The sequence below is a fragment of the Diutina rugosa genome (genome assembly GCF_008704595.1).
Source record: "Diutina rugosa strain CBS 613 chromosome Unknown scaffold48_size103108, whole genome shotgun sequence".
In the NCBI taxonomy this organism is placed as follows: domain Eukaryota; kingdom Fungi; phylum Ascomycota; class Pichiomycetes; order Serinales; family Debaryomycetaceae; genus Diutina; species Diutina rugosa.
Window position 1 is genome coordinate 57294 of NW_022995081.1, and position 15119 is coordinate 72412.

At 50.1% G+C, this 15119-nt stretch overlaps 7 protein-coding genes across 7 annotated transcripts; 5 read left to right on the forward strand and 2 right to left on the reverse strand. All coding sequences in view use genetic code 12, as the record gives it.

The window, feature by feature from the left end:
* Window positions 1-721: 721 nt before the first annotated feature.
* BRE1 (E3 ubiquitin-protein ligase) lies at window positions 722-2626 on the reverse strand (the record flags this gene model as incomplete). Its single annotated transcript, XM_034159229.1, has 1 exon — window positions 722-2626. The coding sequence occupies one exon, from the start codon at window positions 2624-2626 to the stop codon at window positions 722-724; it is 1905 nt and encodes a 634-aa protein (XP_034014280.1).
* Window positions 2627-2977: 351 nt separating this feature from the next.
* SPT14 (phosphatidylinositol N-acetylglucosaminyltransferase) lies at window positions 2978-4465 on the forward strand (the record flags this gene model as incomplete). Its single annotated transcript, XM_034159230.1, has 1 exon — window positions 2978-4465. One exon carries the CDS (start codon window positions 2978-2980, stop codon window positions 4463-4465), a length of 1488 nt encoding a protein of 495 aa, XP_034014281.1.
* Window positions 4466-4638: 173 nt separating this feature from the next.
* DIURU_000929 (uncharacterized protein) lies at window positions 4639-5163 on the forward strand (the record flags this gene model as incomplete). Its single annotated transcript, XM_034159231.1, has 1 exon — window positions 4639-5163. The coding sequence occupies one exon, from the start codon at window positions 4639-4641 to the stop codon at window positions 5161-5163; it is 525 nt and encodes a 174-aa protein (XP_034014282.1).
* Window positions 5164-5780: 617 nt separating this feature from the next.
* PFK2 (6-phosphofructokinase subunit beta) lies at window positions 5781-8624 on the reverse strand (the record flags this gene model as incomplete). The annotated part of the gene is made up of 1 exon (XM_034159233.1): window positions 5781-8624. The coding sequence occupies one exon, from the start codon at window positions 8622-8624 to the stop codon at window positions 5781-5783; it is 2844 nt and encodes a 947-aa protein (XP_034014283.1).
* Window positions 8625-9741: 1117 nt separating this feature from the next.
* TOM40 (Tom40p) lies at window positions 9742-10908 on the forward strand (the record flags this gene model as incomplete). Its single annotated transcript, XM_034159234.1, has 1 exon — window positions 9742-10908. The coding sequence occupies one exon, from the start codon at window positions 9742-9744 to the stop codon at window positions 10906-10908; it is 1167 nt and encodes a 388-aa protein (XP_034014284.1).
* A 949-nt stretch (window positions 10909-11857) lies between these two features.
* ZCF23 (Zcf23p) lies at window positions 11858-13315 on the forward strand (the record flags this gene model as incomplete). Its single annotated transcript, XM_034159235.1, has 1 exon — window positions 11858-13315. The coding sequence occupies one exon, from the start codon at window positions 11858-11860 to the stop codon at window positions 13313-13315; it is 1458 nt and encodes a 485-aa protein (XP_034014285.1).
* Window positions 13316-14404: 1089 nt separating this feature from the next.
* On the forward strand, window positions 14405-14758 carry DIURU_000933 (uncharacterized protein; the record flags this gene model as incomplete). The annotated part of the gene is made up of 1 exon (XM_034159236.1): window positions 14405-14758. One exon carries the CDS (start codon window positions 14405-14407, stop codon window positions 14756-14758), a length of 354 nt encoding a protein of 117 aa, XP_034014286.1.
* Window positions 14759-15119: the final 361 nt, after the last annotated feature.

Sequence of the window (15119 nt, forward strand, 5' to 3'; positions counted from 1 at the left end):
CAATAGCATTTCTGAGCTTCCCATTAATCGTCAACTTGGTCAAAGTTGGAGCCTGGAAACATAACGCGTTGTAGTCGTTTATCGAGGGGGGCAACCTGCATCGGTGCGAGGGCTAACGCGATGGCGCAAGACAAGGCCTGGCCCAAGACACAAGCCAAAAACCTGTAGCCCCCGGGCTTTTGAGTAAGTTTAGAATCACCTGTAGTAGAAAGCCGAGCCTTTAAGAGTTTGGTGTCATCCAGACGTGATCTCTTGAAACCATGGTCGTCAAGTTATTAACGGGCAAACACCAGCTATAATCTGTGAGTCATGGGGTTGACAAACGAGATCGCAATCACACGCATGCGAAGCTTAGATAACAATGTCAATGTGGGCAATGCCTGGCCATGCTTGACGATGCTTGACGACGGGTGGCTGGGTTTGTGGGGGAACACTGATGCGTTTATGAAATCTCCTCAAACGAACATCGAGTGAGGATTGGAAAATTGAAAAATCTGGGAAAATCTGTAATTTTGGCGACCTCCTCAACCTGAACAAAATTTCGTATAATCTGTAAAATTGAAAAGTGAAGTAGCATGAATCTGTTAAATGAAATCAATAATCGAAGCACGGCTCAATTTCTCTACCCCTTCAAGTCACTGTAATGTGAAATACCTTTACTTCTCGGTCTTCTCTCCAACAGAGTGTGTTGTTTTTGCTATATAGTGCTATAATACATATATTACAAGTGGATCAGCAACAAGTCATTGGCGGAGAACCCTTTGTTGCACGTCGGGCACCGCCGCAAGCGAGCAGCGAGCCGTTCGCTGGTACAGTCGTGGCAAAAGACGTGGCCGCAGACACTGATGGCGGTGTCCTTCCAGTTTTTCAGACACACCAGGCACTTGGCCATGCTCCGCAACCCTTCGATCTCCTGTTCATCTTCCACCACCAACGACGGGTTGGCCAGTTTATATTTGCGCAATAATTGTTCGGTATGCTTAAGTTTCAGCTCGAGCTTCGCCACCAGCTGTTGTTCCAGCTGTAACTCCAGCAGGACCAGGCGAAGCTTCATCAGTTCCGCTTCAGAAGCAGCACGGGCCTTGGCGATATCGTCGGTGAATTGGTCCTTCAACTTCAGGAGACGCGCCACTTGCTCGCTGAGCTTGACGTTTTCCGCCATCGCCGCCAGCTTCACCTGTTTGAACTCCTTCACCTGGCGTTCAAGGGCCGCCATCTTATCCTGAAGCGCCCGTTCCACCTCTTGCGATTGGCGAAGCCCGTCCTGCAGCTTGGCCACCTGCGCCTTGAGTAGCTTGTTCTCCTGTTGGATCTGATCTTTCAATCTCATCAGCCCGAAGTATTTTTGATCAGCTTTAGTCTTTTCCACTGTGAGCTTCTTGATGGTGGCGTCATGGCTTGCTTGAGCCTCGACTTTAGCAAGCGCCAATTTACGGGTGTCATTAAATGCCGATTCCACCTCCTGAAGCTCGCCGATGAGTTGGGTGACTTTCTGTCGGAGTTGTTCTTCCAGAAGCAGCGCAAGCAGCGCGTCGTCGGTACCGGCCGCCACCGCTGCCGCCTTTTCGCTCACTCGGGCACTAAGCGACTTATTCAACGCCACGAGCTCAGCAAACAGCAGCCCCGATGCCGTTTCGCTTTTGAGAATGGCGTTCTTCGCCACCAAGTCGTCACGCGCCGTTCTTATTCGCACAAGGTCAGTTTCAGTCTTCTCAAGTTGTTGCTTCACTGAGGCAAGCTCATCCACCACTGCTTGGTAGTTAGGGTCAGCGGGTAACGCGTCCAATTTGTCCAATTTGGCCTGTGTTTGTTGATGTTGAGTTTCCAAAGTGGCAATCAGCTTTTTAAGGGATTCATTCTCCAGAGCTAACGCCTGGAACCATGCCAGTTCTTTGACGTCAGATTCTCCAAGCAGAGCGAGTTTCAGTTCAAGTTCCGTTACCCGCTGGCTCAGCTGGCTAAGTTCAGTTTGGTTTTTAGCAAGTTGAGTCTTCACCACCTCAGCTTCAGCTTTGGTTTGTTCGAGTTCCAGTTGTAAACGCTCCACTTCATCAGTAAGAGCTCCGTTAGCGGCAGCGGCCTCAGCGGTAGCAGTAGCATCACCACCAGTGGCAGTGGCCTCAGCGCCAGCACCAGCAGTGCCATCAGCCGATGCCTGAGTGGCGTCCAGCTTCGAGTCATCACTGGTGGTAGCACCGCCAAACACCCGCTTAAGCGCTGTCAGGTCGTTTCTAAGCAGTTTGCCCTCGTACTGCGCCACCAGCGCTTCCAATGCAGCGATCTTGGCCCGCAAGTCGGCGTTGGTGTCGGCCAACTGCTTCACTTCCGCGATGGCGGCGCTAATTTCAGGTTTCACCTCCAGGTTCTGCATCCGCCACAGGTCCAACTCGCCCACCTGGTCCCTAAGCTTATCTAAAGCCTGCTGCGCCCGCGCCAACTCGCTTTCTAGCCGCTTGGCTTCTCCCCGATAATGGCGCATTTGGCGCCATATCGCCTGCTTCTTAAAGTAGATGACGTCGTCCTGAGTGAGCGGGCCGTCCTCACTGAGCTCCTCTAGGGCAACCCGTTCCCGTTTTACCAGGCGCTCGTCGTCATCGGCGCTGCCCCGTCGCTTCAGCTCCAGCATTATATGGATTTCGAGTGAAAGACGTGAGCTCGGATTTTTTTTTTTTCCAGGTCGCGCGAGTTGAACGCGAAACAAACGGTAGATTGATACTACAGCGGGGAACCTTAGCATCAATGCTAACCCCAAGAAATGAAATATAAATTAAAAACAAAATCAACTTCTTTGAAGACGCCAACCGTTACAAGTGAGGCAATTCAATTTTTCAGTAGTGAAAATTATTGACGTAGTTGGGATAGGGGTGATTACTTTGTCCTTACCTAAGCGGGTCTCACCCACAGCCATCTCGGAGCCTCTCTCCCCACCGTGTTTACTTTAACAGCGACGATATCATCCCATCGCTAGGTTGCCACCATGGGGTACAATATAGCGATGGTGACGGACTTCTTCTACCCGCAGCCAGGGGGAGTCGAGTTCCACGTGTACGATCTCCTGCAAAAGTTGATCGATATGGGCCACAGTGTCGTCGTGGTCACCCACGACTATGGCAACCGCCAAGGGGTCCGATATTTGACCAATGGCCTCAAAGTGTACTACATTCCGTTTATGGTGATTGACCGCCTGGCGTGTTTCCCCACCGTGTTCCTGGCATTCCCTATATTACGCAATATTTTCATTCGAGAGGAGATCGAGATCATTCATGCCCACGGTACGTTTCTGGCCTTGGGCCACGAAGCGATATTACACGGTCGAACGATGGGGATGAAAACGGTGTTTACCGACCATCTGTTATTTGGCTTTGCTAATATCGGGCTGATTTTGGGTAATAAACTTGTGAAATTTACCCTCAATGATGTTGGTGCCGTGATCTGTGTGTCTCATACGTGTAAGGAGAATACGGTACTTCGAGCACGGCTCGACCCGAATAAGGTACTGGTGATCCCTAATGCCGTGATTCTGGAAGATTTCCGCCCCTCACCTCAGATTAAACTGATGGAACGAATCGTGATTGTCGTGATCTCACGATTATACCCAAATAAAGGGGCTGACTTACTCACCGCCATCATCCCCCGCATCTGTGCCGCCAAGCCCGAGGTCGACTTTCTCATTGCTGGCGATGGACCGAAGTTTTTGGACTTGGAGCAGATGCGGGAACGCCACGAGCTCCAGGAGCGAGTGACGCTTTTGGGAGCAGTTCGTCATGACCAGGTGAGGGATGTGATGATTAGAGGCCACATATATCTCCATCCCTCGTTGACAGAAGCGTTTGGTACCGTCATTGTTGAAGCGGCACTGTGTAACTTATTTGTGGTTACCACTAATGTGGGCGGTATTCCTGAGGTTCTCCCCAGTCATATGACCCGATTTGCTCGTCCGGAAGAGGATGATCTCGTTGAGGCAGCGCTCGAGCTGATTGATCGTATCAGTAATGGCGACATCGATACGCTGAAATTCCACGATGAAGTGGCGACGATGTACGCCTGGGATAACATTGCTTATCGTACCGAGAAAGTGTACGATCTGCTTGACCTCAGTAAGCTCAATCAATCGCAGTGGATCCGCATTTCCAAGTTCTACAACTTTGGTGTGCTTGCGGGTAAATTATTTGTCCTCTGCGTGGTGGTGGACATTTTCATCTTAATGTGGCTTGAGTGGTGGTACCCTGCGAGCCACATTGATATAGCGACTAAGTGGCCCCGCAAACAACCCCCACACAAGCTGAAGATTGCTTCCCCAACCCCAGTGAGTGTTAACGCCAAGAAGTCTATGGCAAATGGCAGTGTACACGAAATTCATACAGACGTTGATTCAGACCAGCGACCTCCTCAGTTGGTGGTGGAGGAAGTCAACGGCTCTTTACACCCTACGCTTTCTGGCAAAGCGACCCCCCCTCATTCATAAACCACTATATAAAAATTATAGACAAATCACTATTATTATTATTATTCATTTAGAAATGTTTTACTTTATCTTGATCTTTCACATAAATATTGGATGACTTGGTTTTTCACTTCTTGTGACCAGATCAACTCTATTGATCTCATCGTCGCTTTGTTTACCTCATCATCGCGCGGATGAACCCGTTGGACGGACTCCGGATCATTGGGGGTTTGCTCCTATTAAACGCTTTTCTCTCATGGTGGTTCACTTCTAGTGGCACGTGGGGGTACCAGGGCCATAAGATCGATCCCAATTACTGGGTGGACGTGGCGAAAGAGGCAGTATGGGGACCGCGCCATATGTCGATGGCTGAGCTTCAAGAATACAACGGTGTCCACCGCCCCAGAGTATACTTACTGGTAAACGGAACGGTGTTTGACGTGACTCGCCGGCGGGACTTGTACACAGGCAAAGGCTCCTACCTGAAGCTTGCCGGCCGAGACTGTTCCCGCGTGTTGGTGACTGGGTGCCTTGATCGGCCTCAAGAATACACTCATGACTTGCGAGGATTAGATGCTAACGAAGTAGACGATAAATTGGGAGGGTGGTTACGCTACTACCGCAATCTGCCGGACTACTGGCCCGTGGGTACGGTAGAGTTAGACCCGGTGGAGGGACCGGTACCGGAAAAATGTGACCACCGCGTTAGACCCTTATAAGATTATACCACGATAATAAACACGATCACCACAGTATGATCAATTCATCAGATTGGCAAAAAGAGAACTCCGGTACAGGGAATCGAACCCTGATTTGCTCGGTGAAAGCGAACCGTGATAGCCATTACACCATACCGGATTACCATGGCGCTTTAAAATGAAGAGGGGTTCCAGTGTGACAGTCTGTGGTTCAAAGTTGCATTTGCAGTGATAGAGACGTCTGATGAATGCAAACGTTTCAAAAACCGAGTATCCCTTTTTTAAAAACACCAATGAATCGGAAAACATTGCGATAACATGAAAATCAACGTGATCAAGGTAGCACTAAACGTTGCTGTGATCAAACTCATAAGCTTAAAAGATGTATCAACAATCGTAAATCATTGTCAACTGATCTTGGACCGCTGCCATTATGGGTGCTGTGTTATTCAAGCAGCTATTTGATAATCATAAATCAATTTCAGGTAGTTGAAACAATTAATGCTTTCAATTTGATACAAGCAGATGATGATAAATGGCATGAATTCGTTAAATAATAAACATAGATAACAGTATGACTACCAGCTATAGCAATCAAATAGCAGATAATCCTAGCTACCAACCGCTTAAACCTAAATCTAAGATTTCACAGTGAGCTTAGTTCTCCCCACAAGTTGGTCAGCAATCTCTCTTGTCTTGGCCCAGTGGATCTTACGGGGCATTCTCTTTGACCGTTGCGTCTCGTATTCCCACAAGAATCTCACCAGTAGGAATTGAAGCTTCAGCTTCTTCACCCCCAACACGGCGGCAGTGTTCATCACCACTTCATCGTCAACAGGGATATCCAACGTTTCCCGGTAAGGCAGAATGTTTTCCGCTTGTTCTTCAATGAATTGAACCGCGCGAATGGCAAACCGCGAAGCTCTAGTCCGGTCAATGGGAGTGGGGGTGCCACCTTGTTGGACGTGACCAGGCACTGCTGCCTTACAGTCAAAGGCGTTGTTCGATTCTTGGATCATGATTTCGGTGAGAACCTCAGTGGTCAACACCTTGGATGCGTTAGAACTCTTGATGAGAAGCTTACCCAGGCGGGTCTTGCTGTTGTCAAGGGCAAACAGCTCTCGCAAACTGGAGATGTCCATTTCAAGCTGGCGCAAATCAATGCCTTCTTCGGGCACGTACAGGGCTTGAGCACCACTGATCAATTGAGCGAAAGTAGCAATGTAACCGGAGTTACCACCTTGAACTTCACAAATGAACGCGCGGTCGCGGGTTGCCGATGCCGATTGCTTGATGATGTCACAGTATTCCATCACCGAGTTGAGACAAGTGTCGGCCCCCAACGAGTATTCGGTACCCGGGACGTTGTTGGAGATGGTGGCGGGAATCAACACCATAGGGATACGGAAAGCAGGGTACATCGACCGCAGCTCTTCAAGTTGTTCCAACGAGGTGTACGCCTCAAAACCACCAACGAGAATGAGTCCATCAAACTGGTACTTTTCGAAGTAATAGGCAATCATACCAATATCGGTTTCGGCGGGGGTTTGACGGTTAGTACCGATTTGCGAACCCCCTTGCAGAATCCACCCGTCAATATCCAACCATTTGATCAGGCGAACCAGCTCGTGACGAGCCAAACCACCCCAACCGTTATGGATAGCGTAAGGGGTGTGGCCTCGTTGCATACAGTAGGTAGCCATGGCATAGGTGGCAGCATTCATACCACCAGCGGGAGCACCGACGTTAATGATGGCAATGCGCTTGCGCTTGCTTTCAGGCAATGCCGGCTTCAAGTGGTCGGCAGTGTTGGTGGTGATGAAGTTGTTGAGCTGTTCGGTGAATTCAGAGTCACGCAAACTCATGGCGGTGGCAAAGTCCTTGTTGTCCATAGCATCGGCCACTTGATGGGTAATTTTCACCGCTTCCATTAACGGCTGGCGGATGATTTGGTTCTCGCGAACGGCAATCATCGGCGACGGAGTGTCCGGAGTCAGCTCAATGACGGTGTTGACGGCTTCCACCCCTTGTAATGTCGCCAAGATACGGTCAAAGGCGACGGCAGAACCACCTCTTTGCACGTGCCCTAAGGTGGTTACTCTAGTGTCGAGGCCAAGACGGTTAACCAACACATCTTTAACTTGTTCTGAAGTGATAGGAGTAAGGTCGTTGGCAATGGCACCTTCGGCTACGATGACAATGGTCTTCCGCTTACCACGTTGACGGTGGCCACCGACGATATCGCACATTTGGTCCTGCCATTCTCTCAGCAGCGACGGCTTTTCTGGGATCAAAATGTAGTCGGCCAGGGTGGCAAGACCCGCCATCAACGCCAACCAACCACAGTGGCGACCCATGACTTCAATCACAAACGCCCGCGAGTGAGAGTTGGCGGTGGCGTCGATGTAGTCGATGGCCTGGACGATCCGGTCGAGGGAGGAGTAGGCACCAATGGTAGCGTCAGTCAACGCCATGTCATTATCAATCGACCCCACGGCCCCACAAATGTTCAAGTGCTTGTGCTTATCGTATTGTTCTTGAGTGATTTGTTTCTTTTGGTAAAGCTCTTCGATCAACAGCGGCCATTCAGCGCGGAAAGTATCGGCCCCGGTCAACGACCCGTCACCACCACAGACGATAAGGGCATCAATACCGGCGTCAATCAAGTTCTTACAACCGGCAAGCCGACCAGCCCGTTCACGGAACTCTTTATTACGCGCAGTACCGATAATGGTACCGCCAATGGTCAAGTATCCACGGACATCAGACCACAGCATCGGCTTGATGTATTTAGGTCCACCTTTAACTAACCCTTCATAACCTTCACAGATGACAAACGGCTTCAGCCCCTTGTAGATCGCCGAACGCACCACTGCCCGCACAAACGCGTTCATCCCCGGGGCATCACCACCCGAGGTCATCACGGCGATGTTGTGGCTACTTTTCGGCGTCAGCGTCGCTACCGACCGCAGACTGGCTTCCAGTGCCAGTGGCTTCATCGACTGGCTGCAACTAGCCGGTTGTTTCTCCATAGGGTACACCAAGGAGATCGGGTTGGTCAGCGCCGTCGCGCCCACCAACGTGCCCACAGGATCTAAAAGGTAGACTTCATTAGGGTACAAATCGTTAGGACTTTGTTGCACGGGAGAGATATTGGCTTGGTGGAGGCGTTGGAGCACTTTCAGTATCAGTTCCACTTCAAGCGCCACCAGCAGTTCCATCAGCCGCCAGTCGTGGACGTGGAGAGCCTTTTGGAAAGTCTGGCGCTTTTCTTCGATTTGCGATTGAGTTAACCCACGATTAGCGTCGACCTGGACTCTCACCGTGAGTCCCTTGGAGGTGACAAAGGTGGTATCGTTGCCCTTATTTAACGGAGTAAGGCCAATAACTTCGGTGTAGAATTGCACGGCTTTGTCTTTGAGTTCCTCGGTGCCAGCGTACACCGTGAAACTCAGGGTGCCATTGACTATGGGGACGGGCATGGTGCAATGGTGTTAATTGATGGTCAAGGGTGTGTGTGCGAGGTTTCCTTTAAGACGCAATAGAGGCTATCGGGCAACACTGGTGCGGCATGCAGCGGACCGCGAAGCACCTCGAGACGAAATGGGAAGCAGTGGACAAATCTGACGATGAGGAGTTAAATAGGAGAGTTCAATTGAAAAGGGGTAAGGGGTAGTCAACAATGGTGTGAAACTGAGCAGGAGTAGAACTGATGGTGTCGCACAACCGTGGTGTGTGAAGTAGAGAAATCAATGAGATCAATATCGTAAGATTCCTAAAATTGGGGACGAACAGAAAGTTTATCAATGCAATTGCATCATTGCACTCATCCAGTATACTTATTGGAGTCAGGTTGAGGTTAAGTGGACTTGCATACTCATCATAAAACATGGCTTGAGTAGTCCCTTGAACATTGATGGAATTAAACTAACGCCAATGCTCAATAGGAGATGAGACATTGAAAAGAATGAGATCGTTAGCGTACCGTAGACTTTTGGTACCTGTTTTATTACCAATTGTTTACGTAGGTAAATTGATGCTTCTCCCAAACCATATGCCGAAGAAGGTCAATGGAGATGACTGAATATGTTGGATTCTATGGCGGGTAAATGACTTTCATTCAACCACCTGAGAATATCCTGATGTTACTTGTGTTGATGTTTCAGGTACGCATATATAAGTACGTGACTCAACGGCCTACGTGGCCAAATTATAATCCCAATCACTATCAAATCGAGAGACGAAGCTACTATCTCAAACTCTAAATTGCAAAACTAATTAACCCCACACCCCTCTCAAAAAAATCTGAATCCACAGAATTCTTGATCCCTCGTTTAGGTGTCAGTGTGACTGGTCCAGGGCTCCCGCCCCTCCATTCGCGAATCATAGAGCTCCATATTCTACGCCACCAGCTAAACACCAAAATTACACCATTGTTTCAGTCAAAATCATCTCCAAATGACTACTTTTCTCTCTTTCTTTCAAACCATCGATTTTCCTCAAATGGCTACACAAAATTCCGCCTATTACTGACAAATACCACCGTCTCGGCCAGGCTCACCAACGACGATTTCGCACTAAAATTTTTCACCCATCACCATGTCCCAACAACCGCAAGTGCCCATTGCCGACATCACCAAGATGGCGATCCCCACCTTGCCCCAGGTCACGCCTGATCCCCCCAAGCAAAACGGGATCTGGTCGCTGAACCCGGTGTTCTCGTACTTGAACGACGTCTACACCACCTTGGCCGAACACCGCCAACTGTTGGGGCTCATTAACCCCGGCACCATCGAAAACTTGACCAAGGAAGTGCTGAGAGACGTGTTCCTTAACCAATACTTCTTCACCGGGTTGAGAGCCGACCTCAACAAGGCGTTCTCGATGCAACCTGCCTTCCAAACCTCGCACACCTTGTCGATCGGGTCGCAAGTGTTGCCCCCTTACGCCTTCCTGGCGTTGTACGCCACCGACGACTACTTCGTCCAGGGTAACATCGACAACGACTTGTCGTTCTCGGGTAGAATCAACTACGGCTGGGACAAGGCCAACATCCTGAAGGTGACCCTTCAAATCGCCCGCGGCCAGCCGCTGATGGTGCAATTGGAACAAGACTACCAAGCCAACGACTTCTCCATCAACTTGAAGACCCTTAACCCCTCGTTCTTGACCGGCGGCTTCTCCGGTGTCGCCGTGGCGTCGTTGTTGCAATCGGTGTCCCCCAAGTTGGCCATCGGTTTGGAAGCGATGTACTCGAAGCAAGCTGGCCCCGCCCCCCCTGACTCGGCGGTGTCGTACGTCGCCCGTTACAACGCCGGTAACTGGATTGCCACCGCGCAAATCCAAGCCCAAGGCTCGGTGGTGGCGTCGTTCTGGAGAAAGGTCACCGATAAGGTCGAAGCTGGTGTCGAAACGCAAATCGCCGCTTCGGTGAAGCCTATCACCGACCCGATGATGGGTACCCCCATCGGCTTTGAACCCGTCGTTGAAGGCCAAACCACCATTGGTGCCAAGTACGAGTACCGCCAGTCGGTGTTCCGTGGTCAACTTGACTCCACCGGTAAGGTGGCGGCGTTCTTGGAAAAGAGAGTGTTGCCGACGGTGTCGATCTTGTTCTCGGGTGAAATCGACCAGATCAAGGCGTCGACGAGATTAGGTGTGGGTTTGCAGTTTGAATCTGCCGGTAACGAACAGTTGATGATGATGCAGCAAGGGTTGGTTGACGCCAACGGCAACCCCATCCCCGGGGCCCAACCGGCGTTGTAAGTAATGACATGTATATATTAGTGTGCTATTAGATCCACGACAAGATACACAACCAAACACGATGACAACGGTGTAGTGACAAGAGGTGATGTTTGATAGAAAACTACACACCAGAAAATCTATCCTACCAAGTGTTCAAAAGTCTTAGCCCCAAAGAATCAATCTATGCATATTAGCATTTGTTTCTCTTGGATGGGGTAACTCGTCCTCAAAGCCTGATTATTCCGAGATTTTCAATACAACGATTGCAATTCATTTCACTAAGACTGGCAGGAACTGCAACTACAGCCGATCACAGTGTCTCAGTGAACCCAAGTCTATTCAAGCTCACTTAATCTGCAACTTTCAACAATGTCTTACACGATAGAGTTTATTCGTGACTGGACAGGTTTTTGGTTATGCTTGCAAAAAGCTAAGTAATGGTAGCATTTGTGCTTACTGAAGGAGATTTCGGTTCAAAGGGACCATGGGTGTATGCAATCTGGGAATGGTGGTTTATATATGAGTGCAAATGGAGTTAAACTTAAATATGGACTAGTACCACCATAGTGGACATCGAGGGTTTGATGGGGACACTGGCGTAGAATATGTTGATGATATTGGTGATCGGGCAGAATCGGGTACCTATTCGAAAGCCCAAATAATCAATTGACGAGTTACCTGAGGGGGCAATGGTATAACCAATAATTTCATGAAGAATACGAAAGCTATGGATCAAAGTAAATATTACTACGCTAATAAAATTGACCATACTTCATTCTTGGCGCGTGTCGTGTGAGTCTGTCCGAGGGTGGCCGGGAGGTGCGACCGGGACAGTGGCAGTCGCGAGCAGCCCCGGGTCGTGCCCGCGCGCGGCGTTTCCTTCCCCCACTAAAGCATTTCCGTTTTTCGCCGGGAGCGATTCCCCAGACTCCACCACCACCATCGACCCCACACCGTCTACCGGCCAATGACGAGAAAGCTATCCGCCCAGGAGAAGAAGGAACGCAAACCGGCGTCGCGGGCCTGTGTTTTCTGCCACCGAAAACACCTCCAGTGCTCCAACGAGCGCCCGTGCAAGAACTGTGTCAAACGCAACATCGGCCACCAATGCCACGACGTCATCCGCAAACGGGCCAAATACCTCCATACCAACTCGCTGCCGGAACAGCTACGCCTGGGAGGCTCCGACAACGGCGACGCGTCGCCGCAGGCACCGTTTTTCGCCGGGCTGGTCGTGGTGACACCCACCCCTCCCGTCCCCGTCCCCGACGCCCTCGTCGCCGAATTGCCGATAAACCCGGTGACGGCGCCTCCTAACAGCATGTTGGACACCACTAAGGACGTGATGCTGCGGCTACTATCGGGGGAACCGCCGCTCGAAGTCGATGGCGACCCCATGGACGTCCCCAGCCGTAGGAGTACGCCTCTGCGACCGTTTCTGCTGAATTATTTGAACCAGGAGTATCTCATGCTTGGTGACATATTGCTCCAGCTGAAACCGACTCTGCCGCTGGAGTACCCTCAGGATATGCCCCTTGAGTTTGCTTCAGGTATAAAAGAACTGAGGCCGTTCATCTCGTTAGGGTTCTCATCGCAGCCTGATCGACTGGCCGTCCACTCGTTGGAATCGCTGCTGACTAATTTAAACCACAACTTGGGCCAGGTGCCGGAACTGCTCCCGCCAGTGCCCTATACGCTGCCGTTAGCCACTCACCAATTGTACCAGACGGTCAACGACATCTATGCCCACAACACGATGAACTACGACTACCCGCAACTGTACCATGCCCTCACTTATTTCCTTAAAAAGCGGTTTCTGGGCCCTCACCTTCTGCCGGAACAGCGCCACCAAAAACGCCACAATTTGCTTGTTATCCTCAAGCTCATCGCCCTGTACCGGCCTACATTCATCAGTGCTCATAAAAACTTATTGAAACCCTATGATCTCCAGTTCTTAGAGATGACGTTCCAGAGATCGCTCATAGACTACGAAAAGCTTGGCCAGCTCAACCTGTCTCCCACCGTGATGTGGCGACGCACGGGTGAGATTGTTAGCATCACCGACGACCTCCTCTCGCTTCTCGGGTTTGACATTGCCGAGATCTTGGGCAAACGCACATTCATTATGGAGCTCATGTACGACGATGAGCTGATCATCAACTACTTCAAGTTGTTTAAGCTGATTGCCGTCGGCAATTTACACTCGAGTATTATGACTAAGCTTAAACTCATCAAAAACACTGCTGGCGACGACGAAGTGCCGTCAAACTTAACTGGCGATGCCATGAAGGGGCTTGAACAGAACGACTACATCGAGTTCTGTCTGGTGTGGACGGTGAAACGTGATATATTCGACATCCCCATGTTGATCATCGGCCAGTTCCTCCCCGTGCTCGCCACCTCTACTCACCAGCGTCGCTACTGAAATTTTGCAGTCTTTTCATCGAGAGTGGGGAGTATGCCTATATGAGCCCATTTGGCTGCAAAATAATAGAAAAATTCGCCTCGTTCGCGTGCGGGAAATCTCGTGACCAGTGGTGCCATTTCCTAAGGAAAAAAATCGCACCTTGTGGGGTGACTCCAGCATTTTCGCAGTGCGAGTCGCACCAAATGGGGTGACTTTTGCACAGTCTGTCATTCGATTAAGTGTAAGACAAAAAATGGCGTCATAAATTGGCAGACGAAAGGAGTATATAAGGGCGGTCAGGTTTGTCTCGGAAGGTCATTATCCACTTACAAAAGAAAAGAACTTCCAATGCTTGTCCAAACCCTTTCGAAACCGAGAAACGCCCTCGCCATCGGCGCGGTGGGGTTCGCCGGCTTGTTTGTCGGGGTGCGCCACTACTTCAAGACGGCCCCCATCCGCCGATACAACAACCAGACCTTGGACGACACTGTCCACCACCAAGAACGTGCCTAACGAAATTTACGATTCATATTTATTCAATACATTAATTCTCCTATTGCAAATTTTATGTGTTTGTTTGTCCTAAATGTTTGATGATCTCACCGCCAAGTATACCTACGGTTTGTGGCCTCGTCCCTCAACATTACCCCCGAGAAAAACCGAGTGACCGTTACTCAAGTCAAAGTGACGGATAGTTGTCAAAATTGACAGCCACCAGTGGTGGTGGGGGGCCCAGCCGATGCTTCCGATCGCGACAGCAACCGTGTCGCGCCTAAATGGCGGGGTAATGACGATTTCTAGCTCAATCGTTGGAATTGATAGTGTACCAGTAAGTGGCTTCGATGTTTAGTGATTCATGATGATGAGGAGGGACCAATGTTTCAAACCATCAGCGGAAATCACCCTAGATTGAGTTGCTGGCATTTATGCTGGTACCAAGCGCATGTGGTTCCGTCAGGTCAAGTAAACGGCCAATTGCAACACAATTCATTTACAAAACCACAAACGCGACGCTTATTGTGGTCAATTGAACCCTTAAACAACGTTGTTCAGCCGTTTCCCATGGTGGGGGTGAGGTTTTAGTCGGTTTTACCATCATTATTGCTGATGTTTGCAGCCCTGCAACTTCATACTCCGAGGGGCTCCCCCCCTCAGTATAAAAGCGTCGACGATCGCCCTGGCTCAGACACCTCCTGTATTCATCTGCCAATCATGCCTGCTCCCGCTGCTAAATCTCCCACCACCTTGGTTCTCGCCGGTGGTACCCTCGTCACCGTTGGTCTCTTCTACGCCTTGCTTAAGCGGTACGGTGCTGGCACCGAGGCCTGGAATTACTCCAACCAGGTGCAAGACGACCCCAAGGCGTCGAGAAAGTTGAACAACATCCTTTTCGAAGGGGAGAAGCCCAAGCCCAACGCCAAGGTCGACCCCAAGGATGCCTACGCCGTTACCAACAAGTAACTGTTTTCACCAATGCCTCCATCCAATTATATCAATAAACGATTCATTCATGCGCAAGCGAAGCCTCTACCCCGTGCTTCGACGTCCCCCTGGAACCCTACCGCAGGGTTCAGGTTTGCAGGGTACTGCGGCCTGTCAATTGGGAAATTGGCCCACTTTTAGCGTTGACAGCTTTGACGTAATATCGGTCAATTGACTACAACTACTTGCCAAGATGGAGCTACGTAAAACCAATTGACTATGGTAAGTGTAGTGTGACGCATACGGGGCTTTATTATACGTCATTTCCCGTTGACTTCCGACGGACCAATTACGGCGTCGACAATCGCAACTCTTCAGTGAGACTTGTCACTGGCACCGG